The sequence below is a fragment of the Lissotriton vulgaris genome, chromosome 6 (assembly GCF_964263255.1).
Source record: "Lissotriton vulgaris chromosome 6, aLisVul1.2, whole genome shotgun sequence".
Lineage (NCBI taxonomy): Eukaryota > Metazoa > Chordata > Amphibia > Caudata > Salamandridae > Lissotriton > Lissotriton vulgaris.
This window is the reverse complement of record NC_141694.1, coordinates 998,370,417-998,388,478: the sequence shown is the minus strand read 5'-3', so window position 1 is coordinate 998,388,478 and position 18,062 is coordinate 998,370,417. Positions and strand designations below refer to the sequence as shown.

Here is an 18,062-nt window from a genome sequence, read left to right as displayed (position 1 = left end):
TAATTATGTTTTTTGTCTATTTGTTATTATTTCAATAATACCTTGCAAAATGCTGGAACATAGATTCGTTTGGTGAATTGATGGTCTACTAATGATCCATTTCTGTAATTAGTCAATTTTAAAATGTATTGATCTTACATCTACTCTGTATCTTAAGAACACATCCCTTTACTTCATTGAGTAAGCCTTGTCACTTTTTCTTATGTTTCCCGGAGGACCTTACCATCCCGACCTATAGCTGGTAATATAGATAAAACTATTGCTAAAAAGATTATGTATTCAAATTGAACAAGTAAAAGGAGGAAGACTGAACTTAAAATTACAATTTTAGTAAGTTTAGCACTTTTTGGACTTGCTATATTCCTTTGATATTAGTATTACAACTTAGACACCAAAAGATGACATTTTAACTATCATGAGTAATTATACTGGATGTAATGTTTAATGCTTTAAAAGAACCTGTGTATTTGGCTTCGGTTTGTAAGATTTCTGAAAGTAGAAAGGTGATGTAAGAGCTCCGAGTTGCAGGGCCAAATGGTACTTCTTTTCCCTTTATGAATGGACAGTGTTTTTAAAACTAATCTTTAACACCTATATGTAAAACTTTGAAAGTACCAATCTTGTGTGTTTGTGTGCGGGGAGTGGTAATTCATAAAAGGGGTTCAACATTTGATCAGTGTAACTACCGGACAATTGCACTGTTGGATAGTTGTGCAAAAGAGATTGCAAAACATTTGTTTAGGCTTTTCATACAAATTCTTTCCAATGTGAAATGTGTGTTGGGATAACCCTTTGCAGTTGTGCTACAGTATTACAAGAGACTTTTGAGTTCTTTCTCCCACCCTCCCTCACACACAAACACACATATGATGACCGTGACAAAACAGGGATCTGCTGAAACATTAGGAAGGGATTTAAATTATGTTTGGCTCAATTAACATTGACTTTGGGCATGGAGATGGGCACAAGGCACCAATTTGAAGGAAAGTGTCCCTCCGATGTTTGTACCAAGTGTGTGCCATCACTGGAGGAAGTGTCTGGTAAATGAGTGCTCAGACGCCACAATGGTCAAGACATTTTAAATCAAATATGTGGGAATGACCTCCAGAAGGGTCACCAGTAAAATTTAGACAATTCAATGTTTGACTTGAATGTTTCAATAGACGTTACAATCAAGAGCAATACAGATTTGTGGAGGATGGGTTCACAAACTAATTTCTCTTTTTGACTTTATTGAGATAACAGATAATCTGAATAGTTCTTCTTTTACCTGTATTGAACCATCACTAAGGTCTATCAGGCTGGTTAAAACTATGTCTTATAAAATTATGTGTCTTAACCATCAAGGATTGGGTCTACTTTATAGTGCCTGTTACAGGTCTAAAAATGATGGAGGATGACTGCTGTGCAACCTGGGGACTAATTAATTCATTTAGATTGATTCTCAGTGTTGGCATATGGGTCCACAATATGTGATTATCTTTACAGAAGATTAAGTGGTTCTTCCTCTGAGGGCCGTTTCCCATCTGAATATTAATAGACCTGATTGCTGTTCGCCACTTTACTCTTACCATAGCCATATGTTGCAATATTTCACCTATCTTCTTTGCTTCGAATATGCATTAGTGACATAATCTCCATTCTGCAGATTCAGATTTTTCAAATATCTATGGTTGCAATCTAATTTGGGCTGAATCCCTACTTTCTTCTTAGTGACTGTACTGAGTTCTACTTTCTAATAATATTTGTAAAATTGTACTGGTTCACTTGTGATCATCACATTTAGTGAGGCATATAAACAAATGTAGCTCTTCTTTCTTCTGTAATTTATGTGTGCTGTACTTACTTGCCCAACAGGTACTCAAGTGTCTCCTCCATAACTTTGCCAATTTTGAGCTCATCCACTTCAGTCATGGAATAGTATTTTATGCCAAGTGTCTTCAAAATACAACTGAAAAGAGCAAAAATTGGCACATTACCTATTTGCAGTGTGGCATTTAAGTTAAAAGAAACAGATTCAAATATATATTTGAAAACACTAAGAGTATTCTGAAACTTTATTTTTAAAGAACATACTTTTGACACTTGGAAGTGTCTTGAAGACCTCTTAGCCATATGGATGCTTTCACATACTTTCCGCCAAAAATAACTGACTCTAAGCTGTGGTCCATGCAGGTAACATCGGTGGGGCCGTGGGGGGGTGGGGGGGGGGGGGATTTCGAGGGACGATGCAGAGGGGAAAAGAATAATTTATTTAATTTTCCCTGTGCATCGTCCCTGGAAATCTCCCCCCCCCACCTTGCCCCATGCTGTTATCCACACAGACCGCAGCTGATGAATCTGGGATGGGTGGTTCTAATGACACTGCCACAAGAATATAAAACTTCCTGCACAATTATAATGGGAACTGGGACAGCATTCTATATACAATGTCTTTGAATAAAGTGACATTATGGTGAATGGAAGGGATGGGCAAATAGGTGACTCATGCTCGCACATACAAAGATAAACATTTTCTCTTGTGATAGGGACAGTCATTTCAGAAGTGAAGTTTTGTAATTTGTTAGGTTCCAATGACTTGTCTGACCAGTCCATTTTCAGCTTCATGGTGAAAATCATGCAGCTTGACTGAATAGCTACATCTCTGCAACAGTTTTTTATTTGATATTTGGTCACTTGGATTATACCATTACATACAAAAGTTACACTCATATGCAAGTAAAGATTTGCAGAACCTGCCTGTTGTTGAGTGCAAGGGTGGATTGAGAGTTTGCTTGGGTGCAACAACAGGGCTGCAAAGAGCACTTATCACACGCAATAGTCTAAGGGCCTGATTATGAGTTTGACGGCCGATGGACAGCCAAACCCACGACGAAGGTGTGACAACCGCTGCACCGGCGGTCCGACAGCCCTATTAGGAGTTTGAATATTGGACTGCCATTGGACCATCACAACCGCCGGGGGTTCATGATCCCTCTGTAGTGGCACGTCAGTCAGCCACTTGCAATATGCTGGCAGTGCCCCTGCAGCAGCACTAAGCATATAACAAGGTTCCTCACCACCACAGTTTTCATGGCGATGCCCCACCTATGTGCATGTCCCCCCCTTGTTACTGCAGAAGCATGGACTTCACCATCCATGCTGTGCAGGAACGGGCTTTGGCTCACATATGAGCTTTTTCAAGGGACCGCTGTGGGTCAGCTAAAGAACCTCCCACCAGACCAAGAGAAAACATCTAATGTGACGGGCAGTCGGCAGTCAATTTTGGCTGAGTGGGAGTAGCGAGGTGGTGTGGCAGCCTACTCCCACATTGCCAAGTTCATAATCAGGCCCTGAATCTTGAGTTGGAGGCCGGAGGGAAGTCGATGCTAAGTATGTAAATTGAGATGGAGGGAATGTGCTTAGGGTGCAGCTTCCAGAGGTGTTGCAAATATGCACTCTCTTTATCTTCCTCAAAAGTTACTTTGATTGTCAGCCATACATTGTTTAATGCTAATATAGTACACTGCCCTAGTTCCACTCTGGACCATGCTAACCTGATGCAACAATCTGATCCAGACAGCCTTACTTCGGTTGTGACTTTTACAAATAAGGCAACCTCACTAAATGCTACTATTGATTAATTGTGATGGTACATAACTAGAGTGCTGCCTTCATTGGTGTAGCTCCAGCTTCAGTTTCTCTGAGTTTCAGTCTTGCAGGTTTCTTGTGCTAAAACAATTCTTTATTGGTGAATGCAGAATATTGATTCCCCAGCAGGAACTTTATAATCTTTGTGGCTTTGTGGCTTCCTATGTTTGCCTGTTACATTGTTTGCACAAGGGACTGCTCTTCAATAAGGGAGAGACCTACATCTACTTGATCTGTCACTCATGGTTATATCTCATTCGGGAGAGAATATAAAAGGAAGCATGACTAACTAAGACTAGTGAATCTTTTTTTACAAATTTACAAAATAAAGAAAATATTTTCTTCGATACAATAAGGGTAATAAATAGTACCAGTAAACAAGCAAGGAGAATTGGGGAGAAACTAATGAAATATGGAAGCGTGAAGGGACATTGAGTTTAGGTAGGTGCCAAAATACTACAGCATAGGGAGGGGGAGAGCCAACAGGGTTGGGTTTTTGTAAAGGTAATAGGCTATAAGAGGATTAATGAATTTAACATAAGAGAAAGAGGCATGTGGTAGAAGTAGAGCTAGAGATGCTAGAGCATTGGTTGGGGTAGCATAGAAGGCTGTAGATAGGAGTCATAGTATTAGGGTATGAGCAGAGAATGAAGTATGGATATTAGAATTTAGTGAGTGTTGAAGTACTACGGTATAGATAGGAGTAGCTGTACCAGAGAATAATGGGGGTAGAAGTACTAGAGTTTAGGCAGTGGTAGACGTGATAGGGTATAGAAAAGGGTAGTGGTAAAGAGTATTCGCCATGATAAAGGTAACAAAATATAGACTAGTCCTAAGGTACTACGGTAAAGGTAGAGGTACTAACTATGAATATTAGGATAGGTGCTCGGGTGAAGACGTTAGTAGGGTTAGTAAGGTCGGACAGATGTACATGAATATAGGCTGGGGTAAATGTGAGCATTCATAAGGTAAGAGGTATTGAGATATAAGTACAAGGGTATTGGTAGGGGCAGAATCAATTTTATAGTTGCATGGACATAGGTATGAGTAGAATTGTTATGGTATAAGTAGGTGGGAAGGTAGGTGTACTGGTACAAGTGTGTAGCCAGTGATAAAGAAACTAAGGAAATAGTAGGGACTAGCAATGTAAGGACATAGCTAGAGGTACAAAGGTATTGATAAGACTGCAGGACAGTGTAAAACAGCGCACACAAGGGGAAAGTAGAAAATAGGAATAGACATGAGAGGAGGAAAAAAGAAAAATATTGTATGACACAATTATCCATTTCATCACCGCCTTTCACAATGTTAGTTGAGGTAATCTGTGGCCAAAATTGCTCTGTTAACTGTCATGATCTCCTCATACTCACCAATTAAGGATTAAAGGAAGGGTGTATCCTTGCCCCCTGCTATCTCATCTATATCAAGTGAATCTAAAACCTTATCTGGATAGAGCACAAGGTTTCCCACCACGATTAGCTGGACAGAACATTTAAATTCTACTATATGCAGTCAACCCTGTGCTTAACTATCAGAAGCCTATTGGTATGCAGACATCACTTGAGGCACTAGCCTACTAATGCGAGAATAATAACATTTTAACCTAGCTAGGACCAAGTTATAATTTCTGGTCAGAAACTAATTAATAGTGATTGCTTGTGAGTGAAGCAGAGGTAGAGAGGGTGTTGGCCTATACAAATCTAGGGTATGGTGGGATGAGAGAGGACACATTGTTCCCCTTGTAAAGGCCTTAAAGAGGTCTGCCCAGTGTCTGACTTGGGCTTCTCAACAACCTGACCTCCTTGAATACTACAGCATTATTGAAGATTGTTAATTGTAAAATAATGCCCACCTTGGTTTATGGAGCCATCACCTTCAAATGAAAGCTTGATACCTGGCTGGACAAACCCAATGCAAATGTTTCTGCCAACTTTTTCTGTTCCAGATTGTACCAGACCCTCACAAATCTATTTCGAATTTAAACTCTCAAGGCAACATTTGCAACTCAAAGCCTGATTTTTTCATATTGTGCTAAACTAAAGAATGTGCCCACAGGTTCTGTGAAACACCATCATTGGCAGGCGATAATGCAGGAGATATACACTTAAAGCCGCCACTTCAACACTTCCTTGATCAATCTGGAGGCCCAAGAAATATGGAGGACCAGCCTTTCGCAGAAACAGACATCAGGAATACTGTTGAAGCAAGCAAAAATTATCTCAGTAGACCTTGACATTAAGGATTTGAACACAAGTTACCATGATAGCTGGGCAGATAAATTATATGATTCTGCATCTTTGCCAACCTATTTAACTCAACCCTAAGGTGCAGGAAGCTGCAACTGATCCGGTTAAGATTAGGGCTAAATCTCCTGAAAGTCTACTGGTATGGGAGGCTGACACATGTAGATAATGTGGTCTGGTGGAAGAATCACTCAGCCATGTGATATGAACTTGTGAGAAGCTGCTACCCATCAGGAAATTCTGGTTGCAACCAATCTTCAGAATCTAGAAGAAATGTACATATATTGAGGTGATTCTCTGTTGCCTAAAGAAAGAATCAACCCCGCTGTTACGGTTCCTGAAGTTCTTAAAGGCAGCTGCAAAGGAACTGAATAAGGTATCAGCTGGAATTAGATCTCCCAGGAGTCCCCTCAAAAAGCATTGTTGTGAATAGCCCAGCATTTAAACTGATTTGCACCTCTTCAGTGAGGCTTACTTCAGTTCTGAGGCTATCTGAAGGAGCAACAGCTTTTGAGTTTTCATGCTTCAGTCAAGCCCTTAGATATGCTCTCAAAAAGGTTTGCACAGGTCATGGTCGTGCATTGATGTAATAGAATCGAATTAAACCTGTTTGAAGCTCCACCAAGCTGCACCTATCACTCACCCCAGCCCTTGAAGCTCTTTAATTCCCTAATCTACCTTGATCCCCCTAAAGAAGCTATTCCATTCTGATTAGATCAGCACTTGATATACTTTATTCCTTTAAATCAGCTTTCCTTAGAGTTTAGGGCAGCAGAAAGGATACCAGTCCTAGTGTACAAGTTGTAGATAAGGTCATTTAGATTGTATTAGGGCGGGGCTGCTAATGTTGTGAATCCCTCATGAATATAGATTAGAATTCCGTTGAGTTGCGACAGGTAGCCACTTTTGCACTGTTCAGAACCCGATTGCACTTCATTCCCTTTAAAGTAGCCTTGTTTTTAGGTCTTTTGATGGGTTAATAGCTGCCTGGCCATCCTTTTAGACTGTGCTTTTAGGAAACATTTAAAAAGGATTGAAAATGTTATTAATGATGCACTAGAATGAATAGGAAGCCTGTTGAGCCTCCCCGTCTAGCAATCTCAGCACTGCCCAGCTCTTGAAGCATCCCCCCTTTTCAGCATCATGTTAGATCCTCAAATATGGAAGTTTTAATATTTCTATATTTATACCCTTTACTGTAGAGGCTGCAATGTAATGGGACTGGTCCCTCAAAGATCATAAGAAAGAACTACTTATGTGTTGATAGATAACTCTATCAGTGTTGGCTCTTGCGCCCTGTGGGGTTTCTGCTACATAATGTATACCATGACACAGATTGTAAAAAGTATGTTGAAGTTACACATTAGACAAATGAACCTGTTTAGTTTGCCTCATAATAAACTTGTGTTTTAAGAGACATTTTATGTATTTATGAATCTTTATTTTGTTTTTCAATATTTTGAAATAATTGTACAATCAGTTAAAACATTTCTAATTTGTTTTCTTTTATATTGTCTGGAAAAAACAGATTGCTAGGAATTTCTTTTAGACAAGAAGGACATGTACTAGGATTTTCTCTAAAATTGCATAAATCTTTCCAACATATTCTTGGCCAGTCTGTGGTTTGCTCCCTTTGTGACGTAGGGCACTTATTTCGATTTGGTGCAGGGCGAAGATTCTTCAAGGCCCAGAGGATGTAATTTATCATAGGGCATCTGAGATCCATGCTTAAATTAGAAGGTAAATTACCAGACTATTGAAAAACAAATATTGTGATACAAGAATACCATGTCAAATATATATTTAACTAAAAAGTATTGTGGATATACAGAGGGTAAGACTATTGTTTTTTTAGGTATGTAGTTTCGTTTTTTAAATATCATATATAATATTGTGTACTTTAATATAGTTGTATTATATATAGTTTTATTTTATTTGACTTTTTATGTTAATTGCATTTTTGATTGGTAATTATGTAAAACCATATGATAAATTATATTTTTGCTTAGTTTGTTATTTTTGATTTGTAATTTTACATTTAAAAATATAATTACTATTTTTTTAATTTAGTAGCATTTGTTTGGTTTGTAGAGGATTAGGGTGGGAAGTTTAAAAAATATATATATTATGGTTTTTTATTTTTAAATTCATTTTTTTCAAAATGTCAGTAATGAATTAGCAATTAAATATATCAATTATTAAAATCATTAATTGTTATTTTAATTATTTGAATATAATTTGTAATTCTTTAATCATATTTTGTAATTATTTAGAAATGTTTAATTTAGTAGAGGGTTGTTAGGTTTATAAGGGAACAGGGTAGGAAGGTACTCAAAATATTTTAATTTTTATTGAATGTTTATGTTGATTCAAATGTCCATTGATACATAACTGTGCACATTATTTTATTGAATAATTGTTGTGTTACCTTTTTAATCAATTGTTAATTGTTGTATTTAATATGAATGTAAAAGAGTTTCATATTTATTTTTTGTTTTAATTGTATGTCCTAATATTTGTACTGTTTTGTTTATAACTTTTCTTATTTCTTTTTTATGTGTTTCTTTTTTTGTGGGTATTAGAGTGGGGTGTTTGTTTATTTCAAATATCTTTGTTTTATATTTTTACATTTTTTTAAGAAAATCTTTTTCAGTAGAATTTTTATTTGAAATATATTTAAATATGTTTATTTTGTTAAATGAAAAAAAATCAATTTAAGAATTGTTAGGGTATTTTTAACTCCTCTAAATTTCAATTTTTTTCCAACTGTTGCTAAGCGGTTGTTTGTTTATTTTGGAGTGGGAATAGTTAATCTCACCACTCCAAAGTCCATCACTTTCCATACTTTTGCTTAAATCAAGTGTAAATAGTAACTCCAACCTTAAAATCTACTACTTTCCCTGCTTGTGCTTTTGTTGGAGTATTAGTAGTAAATCTAACTCCTTAAAGGAACAACACATTCCCTACAGTTGCTTAGACTGTAGTAGGAATACTAAATACAACCCCTCCAAAGTCCTCCACTTTTTGCCTTTGCTTAAGTTGGAGTGGGATTAGTCAACCTAGCCTTTTCAAAGTCCAACACTTTCTCTACTGTTGCTTGGATTGGAGTATATCTAATCCCTCCAAAGTCCAAACTTTCCCTGCCATTGCATAAGTTGGAGTGTGATTAGTAAGTCTGTCCTCTCAAAAGTCTGACATTTTCCTTACTGCTGCTTGGATTGGAGTGGGTATAATATATATAACCCCTTCAAATGTCCAACACTTTCCTTATTATTGTTTACATTGGAGAGGGAATAATAAACCGAATCCCTCCAAAGATCAACACTTTCCCTGCATTTGCTTCTGTTGGAGTGAGAGCAGTGTTAGAAATTGGGTTACTCTATGGCTGAGATATGAGCCCTGGTCAAGCAGCAACCACAATCCTTGTCAGGGCAAGGCACAAGCAAACTCCAAATTAACCTGTGCTCAACCCCCAGGTATATTGGTGCAGAACATTCAGGCTTAATTTAGAGGCAAAGTGTAAAGTATTTGTGCAACAGTTCAAACATAACATAGTGAGAACACCACTCAAAAAATCCCATACTAGTTTAGAACAATAAAGCCTAATTGAATAAATATAACAAGACCAACATGACAAAAATCTAATCAGTAGAACTTGAGTTATGAATTTTTAAAGAATAAACTGTAAAATAGCACCTAAAAACATAAAGCGCAGACTGAGGCTTTCTAGTCACGCTGGACCTGGTCAAAGCCAAAATTTCAGGCTGACCGTGATGGAGCGCGAGTTGGAAACAGTCCCAAGTTTCATCTTCTCAAGTTTTGATCCAAGAGTCTCATTCACAAGGGGAGCAAGGAGAGTGTGACAGGTGGTGGTCAGCGTGGAACAAGGAATATGCCGGGCATAATGGACAGAGTGGCTGGTGCTTTGCATTGATGGTCTATTGTGGGTGAACAATTTTTGCTGTACAAAGCGACGAGCTGACATGGGCTTCTGCTGGATTTTGGTGCTGGACAATCTCATGTGAACAAGCCTGTTGGCAGTCACAAGGAGCCCAAAAGCTTGATTTTAAGACCACTGAGCTACACCAAGAGTCCAGGACCTTAGGGGCACCACTTGAAGGTTAGGAACTTACTGCACTAGATCGAGGAGTTGGTTGGGAGCCCTTTATCTCCCTGAGGCTCAGATCAGGAAGCCAGCAGACTAGACCCTTGGAGTCACTATTGCGTCCTGGGTTCAAGATGAAGTTGCACATCTAGTTCTTCTTCCCCAGGCAAGAGGGCAGCAGAGCAAAAGTTCCTTTAGAGCAGCAGTCTAGCATAGTGGTGGTCCTTATAGCAGCTCAGCAGACTTTCTTCCTGGCAGAGTATCCACAGGTCCAGAAGTGTAAGGAAGAGTTGGTGTCTGAGGTCCTTCTTTTATACACAGTTGTGCCTTTGAAGTGTGGAGTAGCTTCTAGAGGCATTCCTTTGAAGTGCACAGAGGCCCTGCCTTGCAGGTTCTGGCTCCAGACTAACTACACTGGGTATGCAGCCCTTTGTGTTGAGGCAGGTCCCACCCTATTGTATTGTGAGTGGGGCTGAGTCCAGCTACTCCCTCGTATCCTGCAAGTGTTGGCCCATCCAGTGACACCTACGCTTACATTTTGTGTGGCTGTCTAGGAAGAATACATAAATCTCAACTGTCACCCATACCCAGTCATATGACCCAGAGACAGGCTGTAGGCACCAAATAACTAAGGCAATAAAATTGCAACTTTCAAAAATTGCAATTTTCAGAATTGTAATTTAAAATGCGACTTCACCATAAGTTAGGATTTTAAATTAGGATTCCAAAACCTCCAAAAATGAACTGGCTAGCTCTTTCCATTTGGAAATGACACTTAGAAAACGTAATAAGGCAACTCTAATGCTATTCCATGGGAAGGATAGGCCTTGCAGTAGTGAAAAACGTATTTAAGAGTTTTTTACTACCAGGACATGTAAACTTAAACGTATAAGTCCAACTTTTTTAATACACTGCACCCTGCCCTTGTGGCTGACCAGGGCCTACATTTGGGGTGACTTATATTTATTGAAAAAGATTTGAGCCTGGAAAAAAAGTTTACTTTGCCAGTTTAAAATGGTATTTTAACACTTTCCACAAACAGGCTGCAGTGGTAGGCCTGAGACACATTTGAATGGTATTTATGTGGGTAACACAATCAGTGTTGTAGGCCTACTAGTAGCATTTAATTTACTGGTCCTGGGCACATCTAGTGAACTTTACTAGGAACTTACAATTACATTGAATATGCCAATTGGATATATGCCAATGTTACCCTGTTTTATATGCTAATTGAGTATAAACCAATGTTACCCTGTTTTGAGCAGAGAGCACACGCACTTTAGAACTGGTTAGCAGTGGTAAAGTGACCCGAGTGCTATGGCCAGCAAATATAGGTCCAGCGAAAATGAAGGCATGAAGGCAAAATGTTTGGGGGTGACCCTGCAGAAAGGTCATTCCAACAAGTTGTAAAACTAACCTCATCAATGTTCAACACAGTCGGCCCTGGAGAAAGGGACCGGTCTGACACAACCCCCTTCAGCCAAAAGCCAGGGTAGACTAATCAATACCTTGATGGGAAACCATTCTCCTCACCTGTAGCCTCTATCTGTGCAGTAACTAAACATAACTTGCTTACAGATGCATTCCAGTAGGCAGATAGTTCCATCATGGCCAAAACTTGGTGTGGCCCACTGTACCCCTTGTATCAGAGTTCTATCCCCAATCCAAGGAAACTCTGCCTATTAGCGAAGTAAACAACAAATGGCCACTGACAACTGTCAGTGTCAATAGTCAGGCCATAAGCCATCCAGGGCTCCTTGATCACTGAGGTTTCTCAGAGTGGGGTCACCCTACTTCCACTCTACCCCCACCAGTTCAGGGGTCATAGCCTGTGACTGGTTACTCACGTCAGGGTCCATGCCATAAGCCTGAACATGTGCTTGGACAACCAGGGCTTCCAGGAGGGAACCACCACCCCCCTCAATGGTAACACACTCTGTCTGTGTCATGCCGGGGTCTGCTGGGCGCAGGTCTCCAGCCCTCTGTATCTGTGACATTTCAGAGGTCCCCCCAGAAACATAACGGACCTTACCAGGGCTAGTGTTTGGGTACTCTGTTCTCAGAGCTGGCAACCTCTGATCCACCGGTTCTCCCATTGTGGACTGTTTCCACCTCCTGCACCTCCATTTAGGTATCTGTACCTTCCCGTTGTGGAGTGGTACCCCCAGAAAATGGAACTGATTGGGTGCCATGGATGGCTGCCACACCCAGCTTCCCTGACACTGTGAAGCTACCATCAGTAGATGGTCAGTAGATGGTCTCTTGGTACAAACCAGGTCATTTAGCTTGTGTCCCAACTGGGAGCAATCCAAGCACCTGGTTGAAAAGAGGGTGCCCTGGCTCTCCGCTCATGAAGCCCTCCCCTCCTACGTTTAGAAGGGACATAGGAACCTGTGCCCCCAAACTATACCAGGGCCTGGCTGGGTCACTGTTTACCTCCCCCTCACTTTGCTGGGGGAAAATTGAGCCAACCTCCAGAGGGTCACTTTACAATCACAATTCCTTCCCAGACACTCTGGTACTCAGCCTGAGGTCTGCCTCCTTGGCAAGCTCCCTGAGGGGAGTGAGCTTGCAGCCTTCCAGGTGTTAGCTCTGGAAAACAGTGACTGAACCTGTGCTTTCTGGCGATCAGATTGTACAGCCCCTCATAGGTGTTTACTTACTACCCCAGTGTTACCATGTTTGAGCAGAGAGCACAAGCACTTTAGCACTGGTTAGCAGTGGTAAAGTGCACAGAGTCATAAGGTCGACTATATTAGGTCCAGCAATAATTGAGGAGTGAAGTAAACATATTTGGGGGTGACCCTGCAGAAAGGGCCTTCCAACAAGTAGTAAAACTAACCTCATCAATGTCCAACACTTTCCATACTGTTGATATGATAGGAGTGTGAATGGTAAATGTAACCCTTTCAATGCAACATTTTCCCTGCTTTTGCATACGTTGAAGTGTGAGTTGGAAATTAAGCCACTCCAAAGTCCAACAAATGCCCTGCTTTTGCTTATGTTGATATTAGAATAGTAAATCTGACATCCTCAAAGTCCAGCAATTTCTTTAGTTTTTTTTATTTAGGATTCTTTTATGTTATTCTATTTTCATTATGTTTAAATTATTTATAAGAAAATATTTTTTGTTTTTATTGTATTTTTGTTGGTTGAGTACTAATTACATTATTAGGTTAAGTTTGAGAATATGTTTGGTATATATGTTTTTAATTTCTAAATTATTGTTAATATTTGGAATGACAGTTTTTTAATTGTTTAAATATTTTTAAAGTATAAACATAAACATATATATTTATTTGATATTAAAGATTAAAAGTATCTATTTTTCTGTATATTATTTAGTCGTTTATTATTTAAATAAGTATATAATGTTGTCTATATATATATATATATATATATATATATATATATATATATATATATATATATATATATATATATATATATATACCTACTGTAGGTATATATAGTTAGGATTTTTTCTCTATGGGACTTTTGAAAATTCTATGTCTAATAACTTTGGCGTTTGTGGACGGAATCGGCTGAAATTTTCAGGAAAATGGCACATTTTGTTTCTGAGCAGCCCCTGAAAATTTGGGGGGGTTTCGTCAAGGGGGGGTTGAGAAAAAAGGGGGGTCCCAAAACGCGTTTTTCCCATTCATTTTTCCATAGGGCGGTTGGCCTCACTTTTAGCTCGAACGGCTGAATGGATTTGCACAAAACTTGGCAAAATTGTAGGGACTGTTAGCCCGGTGTGCCTTTGCTAGGTCTCAATATATGTGCTCCAGTGGATTTTGAGAAATTAACGTTTTAAAAAACAGATATATCTGTGACAGCGTCCCGGGTAGCGCTCCGGTTCGCCTACTTTTCGCGTAACGGAACTTTGCGAAGCGAAGCTGATTGGCTCTCCGGTGTCTGTCAACATTCTAAACAGTCCGGAACGGCCGCCATCTTGTCTCTCGGTATGATCGAGAGACAAGAGGAGGAGAAAAACGAAGGGGGAATTTAATGAAAGGGGGCAAGGTAGACCCCTCTTGACCCCCTAGGAATGATGTTGGGGTTATTAAAGGGTCCTGTGGGGCGAATAAAAAAAATTTGATTTTTCGCGGTAGAAGCGCTTCCCGGTTCGCGAACCGGTAGCGAAACGGGAATTCGCCATTTTGTGTTTTATTTTAATTAAATTACAAGATGGAGGAAAAACAATGTGGGAAATGGGTATAAGGGGGTACGGGAGACGTATCCTGACCCCCTATGTTTTCTGAGGGTGGCTGAGGATGCTCATATATGTTGATACATGTCTTCCAGCGGCTGCGCGTGAGCGGATTTTCTTTTTTTTTGCTGCGTGACGTCTGTTAACGTTCGATTCGAAGGAAATCAGGAAGTGTTGACCGCCATTTTTTCACTGCGAGTAAATATATTGCTAAAAATAATTGTTATAAATTAATCCGTATTGATAAACATTGTCTGCGCCATCTTGCCTTTTTTCCAATGCCACACTTTTGTCGTGTGCGGCAGCCATTTTAGATGCCTTGACCAGACCCACTCTCTGCACGCCGCCGATCCTCAGCATGGCTCCCCACCCTCGCAAGCATCTCCCCCACGCACTGGTCACCCCCGCTCACTCTCTCATGCATGGGCCATAAACCTCCCCCCATCTGCGCTGCTCTTCCCTGAGAATCACACCCTGTGCCCGCCCGACACCTCCCTTTCACCCTATTCACTACCGCACCCTCTGACATTCCTCTTCTTCTGTGTCCGATTGTCCAGGCCGGTCCCAGGCTATCACCTAGCCCTGCGGATGTAGTTTATGGCCCCAACTGTAAAGAATCACCCCTCTTCAAAGGAGTTACAGTAGATCAAGGCCCCCACTCCATGAAATCCGTCACACCACACGCGTTCCTACTATCTGATAACGATCCTGTATTGTGATTGGGGAGGGGATTCTCACTGTAAGGGTGTGTGGGACCGAGCCTGAAGCGGAAGATTCCAGGGATGCCTTTTTGTACATCAAAGTCTTCACAATTATGTGTCACATTAAAAATATATAGCACTCCAACAAAGTAGTAGGATTATAACACTTTAATAACTTATAAATATATACAACGCTCCAACAAAGTAAACACGTTAAAAAAAACATTTTAAACAACTATTTACATGGCAGCCTGCTGCAACATCCATCTCAAAGCAACAATGGGCTGCTTTGGTCTGTCTTTTAGTCGGCAAAATCCGTCGGCCTGTGAGGTGGCGTCAGTAGCGGTCCGTTGTGCGAATAGGCCGAAGGCAGCACAACGCGCCGAGATCCGGACGGCACCCAGGTGGTGTCCAGAAAGTTGCTGCAGTGGTCTGGCCATCCTACAATGCTGCGCCGAAAAACGGCGTGGGGCGCCCCGGAGGGGGGAGGTGGCGCGAACGGGCCTCCCCCGCCTCCCCAGGTGGGGGCTCCTCTGCTGCAGTGGGGCGCCCCTTAGCGTTTCAGTCGCCATTCAGCTGAATTGCGCCCGCTCTTGCGGCACAGTGCCTCATCCGCCATTCAGCTGAGTTGCGCCCGCTCTTGCGGCACAGTGCCTCATCCGCCATTCAGCTGAGTTGCGCCCGCTCTTGCGGCACAGTGCCTCACCCGCCATCCAGCTGAGTTGGGCCCGCTCTTGCGGCTACAGCGTCTGTCCACCATCCAGCTGAATTGCGCCCACTCTTGCGTTGCAGCGATAGGCGGCTGCAACAGGACTCTCAAAATGGAGGCCGGCTCTTCGGATTTGGGCCTGGTCCACTAAAATGGCCCTGGGACACATTTGAACTCGGACATTTGCCTGGTAGGGCTTGGGCCCCATTCCCGAAAGCGTCCCCTCAGCCTTGAAGATTCTACAAAAGTCATCAGGGCCCCCGACTCCCGCAGGCTTCCGGTGGGGAGCGGCTGCCATGATTGCTTGCGGAATGGCCACGACGGAGCCACGAGATTGTGGTGCTCTCATGCTGACGCCAGCTTCAGTCTGAAACATCCAGAAACACTGTAGAATACCAATTCGATGACTTCCGGTGGAGCCCCAACGTGACCCGGTAGGGAAGAACTTGCCCTCCCCTCTTTTGACTGATGGTTCTTGTTGCCTGTCCCCTCTGTTGTTATCTAACGGAACCTTTTTGGACTGCCGAGTGAGAAAAAAAAAGGTGGGGCTTTCATTATTTGGGAAAAAAAATGTTTCAATCCAATGAAAAATGTTATTTTTAGGTCATATGATCAAGCCTTCCATCATTAGGAAACCAAAAGTAAAATGAACCAATGAAAAGTTTTATAAACAAGTCACATGACCTGTTATGCGTCTTTGGGCTATAAAAAGCCTACAAAATCCGTTGGCCTGTGAGGCGGCGTCAGTAGCGGACCGATGTGCGAATAGGCCGAAGGCAGCACAACGCGCCGAGATCCGGATGGCACCGAGGTGGTGTCCAGCAATTTGCACTGGTGTGGCCATCCTACAATGCTGCGCCGAAAGACGGCGTGGGGTGCCCGGGGGGGGGGGTCGGGGCGGGCGGGGAGGCGGCGCGAACGGGCCTCTCCCGCCTCCCCAGGTGAAGGCACCTCATCTGCAGTGGGGCGCCCCTTAGTGTTTCACTCGCTGTCCAGCTGAGTTGCGCCCGCACTTGCTGCTACAGTAGGCCGAAGGCAGCACAACGCGCCGAGATCCGGATGGCACCGAGGTGGTGTCCAGCAAGTTGCGCACTGGTGTGGCCATCCTACAATGCTGCGCCGAATGCCGGCGTGGGGTGCCCCGGGGGGAGGGGGGGAGGCGGCGCGAACGGGCCTCTCCCGCCTCCCCAGGTGGAGGCTCCTCAGCTGCAGTGGGGCGCCCCTTGGTGTTTCACTCGCTATCCAGCTGAGTTCCGCCCGCTCTTGCGGCTACAGTTTCTCGCCCAGCATCCAGTTGAATTGCGCCCACTCTTGCGGTGCAGCGATAGGCAGCTGCAACAGGACTCTCAAAATGGCAGCCGGCTCTTTGGATTTGGGCCTGGTCCACTAAAATGGCCCTGGGACACCTTGGAACTCGGACGCTTGCCTGCTAGGGCATGGGCCCCATTCCCGAAAGCGTCCCCTCTTTTGACTGATGGTTCTTGTTACCTATCTCTTCTGTTGTTATTTAACGGAACCTTTTTGGACTGCCGAAAGGGGTTCTGGTCCGACCGCTGGTTGGTGGAGACATTTTGACTATATCCTGGACCTGCCCGGCCTCGCCCAAAATGGCACCGGTATAAATGGGACTCGTAACTCCTTGTTGTGTACTGGTTGCCCAACCTTGATATCACAAGATACGTATGCAGTTTTGAAGCACATGGCGGGTGGGGACGAGTACTGATTGAACATTTGGACATCCCTATTGATATTAAGTTCTGATGTGTTATTGATTACTGTACTATTGAAAGTTCGAATTAACGTCACCCATGGTACTTGCCCGCAAATGTATATCTAGATAATTTTATTGTAACTGGCCCTGTCGTACTTTAATTATAAAATGTACGTCCACCGATTCCGCAACTGTTAGACACTTTAGTTCTTGCAACCTAATGGTCCGCCCGTTACGTTCTTCTACAGTGTAAATGTCCCCTCATCATATACGATTACAGTTTGCTCCGTGGCCGGCCCACGTGGTTATAGGCCCGTATTTGTATACTGACATTTTCACAATAAAGGTTTTTAAAACAAAACATGGTAGTAGTACCTAGATTGGTAAAGTTTTGAATAATAGCCACTGTTTTCGAATCAGTAAAAGGCAAGTGAAATAAAGCAGCCCGATTACATGACGGTTAAAAGGTATAATACGCAGGAAAGCAGTAAAGATAAATGGTCAAGGGCTGTTGTGTTTTCCACTCCTGCAACATAAAGTGATCGATAAGAATCCGATATTCATGCCTATCAGCGACTAAGACAGCAGGTCGAGCCTCTTTTGTTCAACGGCTCCCTCATGGGACGAAGAAACGCCCTTTTTCTCGAAATAGGAATATTTTACTTGCAGGACAGTTGTAAATTTCCCGGGAAAATACATTAGCCAGGAACATAGTTAGTGATAAACTGTAAATGCATCTGGGTCCTTTGC

The 18,062-nt window shown here is 42.1% G+C and overlaps 1 protein-coding gene across 1 annotated transcript in view; it reads right to left on the bottom strand.

The window, feature by feature from the left end:
- ARG1 (arginase 1) overlaps positions 1 to 18,062 on the bottom strand; it is a 305,104-nt gene that overhangs the window by 108,218 nt on the left and 178,824 nt on the right. The window contains exon 6 of the mRNA XM_086927039.1: positions 1,847 to 1,951. Coding sequence (XP_086783165.1) covers positions 1,847 to 1,951 — 105 coding nt within the window. The remainder of the gene's footprint in view (positions 1 to 1,846; positions 1,952 to 18,062) is intronic.